At 39.1% G+C, this 10,185-nt stretch overlaps 1 protein-coding gene across 9 annotated transcripts in view; it reads left to right on the top strand.

Annotated features, from left to right (window-relative positions):
• The first annotated feature begins 228 nt into the window (after positions 1–228).
• Positions 229–10,185, top strand: part of USP34 (ubiquitin specific peptidase 34) — a 186,512-nt gene continuing 176,555 nt past the window's right edge. For 6 of the 9 annotated variants that reach the window (XM_036435438.2, XM_036435434.2, XM_036435435.2 and 3 more), the window contains exon 1: positions 285–451. In XM_036435438.2, coding sequence (XP_036291331.1) covers positions 409–451 — 43 coding nt within the window. In that variant the 5' untranslated portion in view covers positions 285–408. Of the gene's footprint in view, positions 452–10,185 lie in introns of all 9 variants that reach the window. The other 3 variants (XM_036435431.2, XM_036435430.2, XM_036435437.2) reach the window with 2 other exon arrangements.

The following is a 10,185-nucleotide window of genomic DNA, read 5'->3' as shown; positions in this document are numbered from 1 at the left end:
TAAAATGGCGGCGGCGTCGGCGGTGGCCGCGGCGTCTAGTCGGTGAAGTGACTCTGCTGCTTCTCTCCCCGCCCGCCCCCTCCCTCCCTCTCCCCTCCCCCCGTCCTTCCCCCACCCCTTCCCCGCCGCTGGCGCCTCGGCGCCCCTCCGGCCTGCGCGCCGCCCCTCGCCCCCCTCCTCTCCCCCGCCCGCTCCGGGGCCCGCCGGCCCCCTCCCCCACCCCGCTCCCGCCCCGTCCCCGCCGCTGCCACCGCCGCCGCCGCCGCCGCCGCCGCCCCCGCCCGCCCTCGTCGCCTCCCCGCCCCGCCGGCGGGCCGGCCCCCTCCTCCGCCTCTCTCCCCTCCCCCCCGCCGGCCGGGATCAGTCAGCGCGATCCGAAGCGGGGGAGGGGGGGGCGGCGGCCGAACGATGTGTGAGAACTGCGCAGACCTGGTGGAGGTGTTAAATGAAAGTAAGTAGCCGCGCCGGCGCCTGTCGGGGTGCACGGCCCGGGGTCCCCGCGCCGCCTCGCCTCGCCGGGCCTGGCCGGCCGCTGCGGCCTGCGGGGGGGCGGCCGCGCCGGCGGCGTGCGGTGCGGGCCTAGCGCCACGGGAAGGTGCGCGGCCGCCGCGCCGCCTCGGGCCCAGCCAGGCCGGCTTCACCTGGGCGCCTCCCCGCGAGGGGGCCGCCGCGGCGCTGCAGCCAGGCCGGCCCGGCGGCCTGGGCGCCGGGAAAGTTTCCTCATTACAGGTGTCAATTAGCGGAGCCCTGAGGAGGCTTCTCTCCCTGCGGAGAGGGAAGGGGAGGTGCGGCCCGGAGCCGGCTTCTCTCCTCGCTCCCCACCCTCCGATCGACCCTCCGGCCGCCCTCATTTTCCGGGTGCTGCCCAGGCCCCGCGTACCTGCCGGTTTTCTTTCAATTCCCTGGGAGGAGGAGGATGGTTTCTCCCTCCCTCTGGGGTGTGTGTGTGTGCGCGCGCGCGTGTGTGGTGAGTGTGGGGAAACCTTCTGCCAGACCCTTAGATACCTGGAAATGAGCTGTGATAGTCGCTGATTGGAAACTTCATCCTATGGTAAAAAATGAATGCTGTTTCTTAGGGTGCCATTCGTTGTGTTTTCATGGTGAATTCTGTCATGCTAAGGGAGGGTATTGTACCTCAGAAATCATCCCTACATAGTCATGGCCTGTCTCCTGGAATAAAAGGCCTTAGTCCTTAGACTTTTTGTTATTAAAGGCTGTGAATGTGCATGTACACTGATCTTTTCTTAGCCAGATTTAACATTTTTTATTCCCGGCCCTTGCAAAGATGGTATTTTAGCCTAAAGAAACAGGCTGCCTTGCAAGTTAACTACTGGGCCCAAAGGCCTAGTTAGACCAGGTGAATTAGATAAAAGATTAACGTACAGAAACTTGATTGTTAAGGAAATGCTCATTTACCAACAGCTTATGTAGGTTTTGGATTTGTGTTGTGTATGTGATGTTTTGAAAGACTTTCAAACTACCTATTTCCTAATTATGATTCTTTAAGACAATTGATTCATAAAAGGTATCATCTTGTTTGTGTTTGAATTTCACTTTAGTGGCCAAAGGCAATAATAAACGTGGAAAGGTATGCAGTTTACTTTCAACTGAGTGTTTACTTCCTGAAAGGTGGAAGCAGGGTTTTGCCCATATTCAAACTATACTTTCCAATAATTGTGCCATTCTGAAATTTCCTACATTTTTAAAGTTATTTGTATTTTGAGATACTTTTATTGTTTGTGTAGGTTTGATATACTGATAAGCCTAAGGCTTTTTAAGTACTTATTTCAGTAAACTGAATTATGTATCTTAGATATAAGTTGTGTGATTATGGCTTGGTTCTGAAATTGGAAAATGAATAGCCTTGCTGTGTAATATGTTAGGAAAAATTGCTTTTAATAATTTTGTTGGTGTTTTAAAAGTTAAACTTAACCAGTAAAATTTAAACATAGTTTCTGAATAAACTGAAGTTAATCTTTTATTTTTTGAAAAGAAGACATAGTTAAAGGTCTTATTGAGGATTATTTGTGAACCCCCTAGAACTCTGTTTAGGAGCACTCAAACATGTTATGGGTTTATGGAGAGCTAGAAATAGTATGGAGAATTGAAGTAGAATTTAGTTTTTATTACCTTTAAGTAAATTCAGTTAGTTGAACAAGGTTCACAAAATTTGTCCAGGCAGACCTTCTAAAAAATCTTGTTTTTTTTCAAAAACCTGTTGTAATGAACAAAAATAGAAGGATTTCCTATTTGTGTATGAGCCAATGATTTCTGAAAATACTGAGACAGTTTGTTAGTATTTTCTTTAAGGCTCAGTTAAAAAATTTGCCTCCTAAACAATATCACAGTGATAACTTCCTTAAAAAAAAAAAAAAAAGTTACTTAGGCATTTTTTTTGGTAGGTTATACTAAGCTATTATAAGTTGCTTCCTTCCCCCTCCTCATATATCCCCTCCATTATTTTCTTCTTTGTGTAGTTCCTGTATTTCATACTAACATTTATTTTTGACTGGATAGGAGTGTACTGTTGGAACTTCAAACTTGTTGAATTGAAGTGTAGGATATATGTCTTCGTGCTAACCTGGTTCACAATAATTAGTAAGACAACTTTCCCGCTTTATAGGTTGTGCAAATATGAGCATCAATTCATTCTTGATTAGAAAACTCAGAGTTAAAGTACCAAAATGTTGTGCTAAGAATTCATTTCTCAGTATAACTCCCCTAACAGTTTAACCAAGAGAAGAAATCTATATTTTTGGGTGTTACATTTCAAGTTGATGTTGAAAAATAGTTATTTTAGAAAGTACCAAAAATTAATTTCTTTGAAAGTTTACAACCTCTGACCAAACTTGAAGTTTGCCTGGATACACCAGTAAATGTGCAATCTAAAAATTTTATGTTTTAAATAAAAGGGTAAACATATGTGGATAGTATATGGCTTTATATTTGATATACAGAGTTTTAACAAGGTAAGGACTTCAGGTGAATTATTTACTTTAAAATCTTATAGAATGTAAAGTAGTTAAAATAAAAATTGGTAGTAACAGAATGTGAGTAGTTTTTGATGAGAGTATTAATACCACTTATACCTTTATTCCTGCTGAGAGTCTAAATCTGTAAACTCTTTAACTGTGGAACATATATCCGTGTGCAGACACAATTTTGCCAGCAGGTTAAGGCCCATTGAAGCCTGCCTGTAGAACCAGGCTAAGGATCCCATAATGAGGACTCTTTTTAATGTTGTCTTGATAGATATCCTAAAACTTGAAATTATATTTCCAAATAGCATTTGGCTGTAGTGTTAGAAAAAAAATCTCAACAGTGCTAACATTTGAATTTCCATTTTACTTTCTTGCTTTGTTTTTAATAAAGAAGACATTTAAAATATATTTTTATTGATTTCAGAGAGGAAGGGAGAGGGATAGAGAGATAGAAACATCAACGATGAGAGAGATCATTGATCAGCTGCCTCCTCCTACTCCTTTCTGTGGGGATCAAATCCACAACCAGGGCAGCATATGTCCTTGACCAGAATTGAATCCCTGACCCTTCAGTTCACATGCCAATGCTCTGTCCACTGAACCAGACTGGCTAGGCAAAAGGACATTTTTAAGAGCTTGGAATATATTGGGTGAATTTTACTGTATCAGTTTATGGAGTTGCATTTAGTTTAGGAGATAATTTTAAGTTTATGTTCCTATGCTACTTTCGTTGAATTTGTATGTTTGCTGCTTTTATAGCTATTTTTATGAACAGTTCATTAAGGGGTATTTTTGGATGTTTGAGAATTTGGAGGCCTGAAGTTATGCTTTTCATCATCACCATAGCTAGGTCACTCGTTAATTGAGGTCATTATTTGCCTTGGAAAGGTACATATATCCATATACTTATACTGAGAGCAGAGTGAAAATTACTTTAAATGTACATCAGTCTTTTAAACTATTTGATGATGTGGATTTTATTCTGTGTGCTATGTTGGGTGAATTACAGTTTACCAGTTTAAAATAGACAATTCATTTGTCTATCTTATCCTTTGAGATAGGCAGGAACATGTATTGGTATCATTTGAAAGATGAAGAAATTAAATGTCAGAAAGACTAAGTGGTTTGCTTAAAGATCATCTGTCATCTGTTAGTAGTCATATCTAAGCTAGAACTCAAGACACTCTGATACCAGTATTTCCAGAATAATTCTGTTTGCAGAATACTTTATTGAACCGTTTGTATTGGGTACTTTATCAATTCTTTGAGGTAGGTACTCTATCACCCTTTTCAGATAAGAGAACTAAGGCTTATGCAACTTGCTTACAGACACGGGACTATTCAGTGGAGGCAGTATTTGAATAAGACCACAGGTCAGGCCAAAAGCCCATGCTCTTACCAGGTGAACCAGTTAATATACGTATTTTTTTCAATAGATGGAGTTACACATATGTTGATATATATGCGTTTTGATATGTATTCTATTTTATATTGACAGCAAGCTTCAAAACTTCATATGTCAAATTTTCTGAAACTGTTAAGATCACAGATATTTTTATGCTTAAAAATGTTGAATTTTGTGCCAAAAAAAGAGAGCATTTGCAGGAAGTTTTAATTCATTATTTTGAAGAAAAGTGCTGCTGCAAGTTATACTTCAGGAAGCGTCTGGTGAACATACTCTATCTCAAGATACTTGTGAATGCTGGCTTAAATGCTTTAAAAGTGATGATTTTGATGTGAAAGACAAAAGAATGTTCAGGTCAACTGAAAAAGTTTGAAGACCACCAATTACAAATATTATTGGATGAAGATGCATGTCAAACTCAAAAACATACAGAAAGATTAAATGTTGCTCAGCAAACAATTTCCAATCGTTTACAAGCAATGGGAAAGACTTTAAAGGAAGGAAAATGGGTGCTACATAAACTGAACAAAAGACAAATGGAAAACCAAAAAGTCATCAGTAAAATGTTACTTTAATGGCACAAAGAAAGCCTTTTTAGCATTAAATTGTGACTGGCGATGAAAAGTGGATTTATTTTGAGAATCCCAAATGCACAAAATCATGGGTTGATCAACATCGTTGATCACTTCGGAAAGAAGACAATGCTCTGCATTTGGTGGGATCAGGAAGGTGTGGTGTATTATGAGCTTCTAAAACCAGGTGAAACCGTTAATACTGATCACTACCTACAACAAATAATCAACTTGAACCACCTTTTTCATTGTGAAACCACCAGAATGTGCCAGAAGACATGGCAAAGTAATTTTGCTTCATGATGACGTACCATCACACACTTCAAACCAGTTAAAGACACGTTACAAGATCTTGCCTGGGAAGTACTAACCCATCCTCTGTATTCACTAGACCTTGCTCCTTCAGATTACCACTTGTTCTGATCGATGGCACATGCACTTTCTGAGCAGCACTTCAAAACGTACAAAGAAGTGGAAAATAGGGTCTCTGAATGGTTTGCCTCAAAACAGGAAAAGTTCTATTGGGACAGTATCCACAAATTACCTGAAAGATAGGGAAAATGTGTAGCCAGTGATGGACAGTACTTTGAACAAAGCACTTGGGGGGGGGGGGGAAATTATATATATATATATATATATATATATATATATATATATATATATATATATATATATATATATATATAGTGCCTGCAATCAAGGTACATGCCCTTGACCGGAATCAAACCTAGGACCCTTCAGTCCTCAGGCCAATGCTCTATCCACTGAGCAAAACCGGTTTCGGCTGAATAAAGCACTTGAAAAAAAATTTTTTTTATTCATATTATGACAGATGTTCCTCCCCTCCCCCCCCCCAAAATTGCTCTCCTCCACCAGGTTCGCACCCCACCCTCTGCCCTTTCCCAGCCCCCATTGTCCTCATCCATAGGTGCAGTTTATGTTCAATCTCTTCCCACATCCCCCTCTCCCCTTTTCCCCAAGAATCGTCAGTTCACTCCCCTTCCATACCTCTGATTCTATTATATTCAACAATTAATATTGTTCATCAGATTTTTAAAAAATTTTCCTTGGTTTTTAGATTCACTTGTTGATAGTTACGTATTTGTTGTTCATAATTTTTATCTTCACTTACTTTCTCTTCCGAAAGAACCCCCTTCAGCAATTCATATAATTCTGGTTTGGTGGTGATGAACTTCTTTAGCTTTTTTTTATTAGTGAAGCTCTTTATCTGGCCTTCGATTCTGAGTGATAGCTTTGCGGGTAGATTATTTTTGGCTGTAGGTTCTTACTATTCATCATCTTGAATATTTCTTGCCATTCCCATCTGGCCTGCATGGTTTCTGTTGAGAAATCAGCTGACAATCATATAGGTGCTCCTTTATAGGTAACTACCTGCTTTGCTCTTGCTGCTTTTAATATTCTCTCTTTGTCTTTTGCTCTTGGAATTTTAATTATGATTTGTCTTGGTGTGGTCCTCTTTGGATTCCTTTTGTTTGGAGTTCTGTGCGCTTCCTGGACTTGTAAGTCTAATTCTTTCACCAGGTGGGGAAAGTTTTCTGTCACTATTTCTTTCACTATGTTTTTGATATCTTGCTCTCTCTCATCTTCTGGGACCCCCATAATTCTGATGTTGGTTTGCTTGAAGTTGTCCCAGAGGTTTCTAACATTATCTTCAATTTTCTGGATTCTCTGGCCTTCTTGCGTCTGTGGAGGAATGTCTTCTGGCTCTTTATGTTCCAAATCTTTGACTTGATTCTTGCGATCTTCCATTCTGTTTTTAGGACTCTTAGGCTTTTACAGCTCCTCCGCTCTTCCTTCTGGTTTTCTCCTTGCTTCTTGTTGTTCCTTCTGGTTTTCTCCTTGCTTCTTGTTGTAGAATTTCCAGTCAGTCGTCTTTCCTGTAGTTCTGGGTAATGTCCATTTTATATTTTAGTTGTATTTCATTGAAATTGTTGTGTGCGGCTGCGGCTAGGTGTTTACCTGTGCAGCCATCTTGGATTCTCTCCTGAATAAAGCACTTTTGATGTTTCTCTTGAAATTATCCTGTTTTCTTTGATTACAAAATCTGCTTTACTAACTGGTACACCTGGTAAGGTTATGCTATACTATATAAACTTGATCACCTATTCAATTGGAGGACATTATATGAGCAAAATAAGTAATTACTATATTTTTATGTATTCTAACAAATTCAGGTATAAATCCATGCTAATTGTAGTAGAAATTTACGGTGATAAATATAGCTGAATGGGAATTTACAGTTTGTCAGCAATGATCCCTTTAAAAAACTATACATTTCACCTGGCTGGTGTGGCTTGTTTGGAGTTTCCTCCCTCACACCAAAGGGTTGCAGGTTCCATCCCCAGTTGGGGCCCATATCCAGATTGTAGTTTGAACCTCGAGGCAGACAATTGATGTTTCTCTCAAATCGATTTTTTTCTTTCTCTTCTCTCTAAAATCAATAAAAAAACACATGTCCTCAGGTGAGAAAAACAAAAAATCTTTATAGTTCTAGTTTTTTAGATAAGTACACAGGCACTACATAGTCAAATCATTAGTAACAATATTTTTTGGTAGATTTTAATTATTTGAACTGATATCTAAAATTGGAAATTTTATTTCATGACAAAATGAAGTCCCAAATTGTGTATTTATATTTGGTAAATTAATCTTGCTACATATATATCCTCTTAAACCAGTTAATACTTGAAATAGTTTTTCAAAAATAATAGTATTCACAATTTTAATTCAAATATTTGTATAAAGTAATTTATAAACCATAGAACTACAGAGTTATGAAGGCTTTCTGCATAGTCAACGATAGCTATTTTTAAAAATATATATTTTATTGATTTTTTACAGAGAGGAAGAGAGAGGGATAGAGAGTTAGAAACATTGATCAGCTACCTCTTGCACAACCCCTACTGGGGGTGTGCTCGCAACCAAGTTACATGCCCTTGACCGGAATCGAACCTGGAACCTTTCAGTCCACAGGCCGACGCTCTATCTGCTGAGCCAAACCGGTTTCGGCAATGACAGCTATTGATGACGCTTTAGCATTGTATTCATGAAATGTTAATGTTATATGTTTAGTAATGAGAGTGTATATCTACTAGTATTTCCTATGTTTATTGAGAATTTTTAAATTTACAGAAAGAGAAGGCCAGAAACTTTTCTTTCTTTAAAAAAAAAATTATATATATATATATATATATATATATATATATATATATATATATATATATATTATTGATTTCTTACAGAGTGGAAGGAAGACAGATAGAGAGCTAGAAACGTCGATGAGAGAGAAACATTGACCAGCTGTCTCTTGCGTACCCCCTACCGGGGATGTGCCTGCAACCGATGTACATGCCCTTGACCGGAATTGAACCTGGGACCTTTCAGTCCGCAGACCGATGCTCTACCACTGAGCCAAACCGGTTTCGGCGGCCAGAAACTTTTCAATAATGACTTGATAAAGGTAGATAGACTGTAGCCAAAGGGGCTGGGCTATCTTTCTTTTACACTTTTGTTTTTCTTTTTAATTATAAAAGATTGCAAATTCTTATTGTAGACATTCTGAAAATTCTTCAAATTTATATGAGACAATCTTACCACCCAGTGATGACTCCTGTTAATGCTTTAAAATGTTTTTCCATCTTTGTGGTACACATTTTCATTTTAAAAATTGATAATTAGTTATACCATATGAGTTTAATATATAGCTTGTTTAACCTAACGTGTTTGACCATCTCCTTTAACTTTTGGAAAACACCTTTGTCTATATAATATTTCCATTTTGTATACAATTTAGTATTTACCTATTATTGTATGTTTCCAATTCTCCCATATTATAAATAATGCTGCAGCCTTGATTGGTGGTGCTCTATCAAACCTTGAATTGAAGGGTCTTGGGTTCAATTCCTGGTCAAGGGCAAGTACCTGGGTTGCTGGTTCGATCACTGGCCCTGTCAGGGTGCATGGGGTAGTCAACCAGTCAATGTGTCTCTTTCACATTGATGTTTCTTCATCTCTCCCTCTCTCTTCCCTTCCCTTGTCCTCCCTCAATCTCCCTTCCTTCCACCTTCTTTAAAACTTAATGGAGGGGAACCTTTTCCCCCTCCCTACGAGGGAGTCCATTCTGTAGGACTCTTTCCCTCTCCCCATGTGGGAGTCTGTACTTGTTCTTCAATAAATCTTCACCTTTGCTGTACCCAAAAACAAAACAAAACAACAACAACAAAAAAACCCTTAATGGAAAAACTATCCTCCGGTATGGATTAATAACACACATACACGTAATCCTGCAAATGATCATCCTTCCATGTAAATATTTTAATACTTCACTGGTTCGTTAAGATAAATTCCTAGAAGTGATTACTGTGCCAGAAATATAAACAATTTGTTTATATTATCCAATTTCTAGAAAGGATATACTGATTTCCATTCTTTCAGCAGTGTCTTCGCAACTTGGGTACTCTCACTTGTACAGAATATTATCCTTAAAAAAGTGTTGTTTTGGCTAGTAAGTTTAAACACATTTTTATTGGCTATTTGCATTTATTGAATGGTATAAATGCACCTTTTTAACTTTTAATGTTTTGTATTAACTTAGAAGAGCTGTTCAGTTATTAAGTATATCAGCCCTTGGTCATATTCAGCTTGTACCTTTTCCCCCAGCTTTTTTGTTTGCTTTTTCATTTTGGCATTTCTAATTACTGGTTTAAGAAGTGTTTTATATTGTGCAGCTTCTCCATTGTTGCCTATCTAAAATATAATATATGGTTATCATATTGCTTGCTTAAACCACCATAGCTCTTTATTGCCTGGAGATTAAAGTCCTAACTTTTTATCCTGGCATATATATTGTAGCACAGTTTGGCCCAAAGTCATTTCACTTTTTTTGTGAGGCCTTCTTAAATCTTTTTGGACTGCTCTTAAAATGACTTATACGCTTTAGTTAGAATATATACTGTGTAATAGCTCATCTTTTTATTTAAAAAAAAAAAAGTCTCTTGCTGAATGGTGAACTCCTTAAAGTCAGAAGCCTTTTTAAAAAAAATATATTTTATTAATTTTTCACAGAGAGGAAGAGAGAGGGACAGAGAGTTAGAAACATCGATGAGAGAGAATCATTGATCAGCTGCCTCTTGCACACTCCCTACTGGGGATGTGCCTGCACCAAGGTACATGCCCTTGACCAGAATCGAACCTGGGACCTTTCAGT

Source organism: Pipistrellus kuhlii, unplaced genomic scaffold (genome assembly GCF_014108245.1).
Source record: "Pipistrellus kuhlii isolate mPipKuh1 unplaced genomic scaffold, mPipKuh1.p scaffold_m20_p_13, whole genome shotgun sequence".
Taxonomy (NCBI): Eukaryota; Metazoa; Chordata; class Mammalia; order Chiroptera; family Vespertilionidae; genus Pipistrellus; species Pipistrellus kuhlii.
Note: the sequence above shows the minus strand (reverse complement) of the source record. Positions and strands in the feature narration are given on the sequence as shown.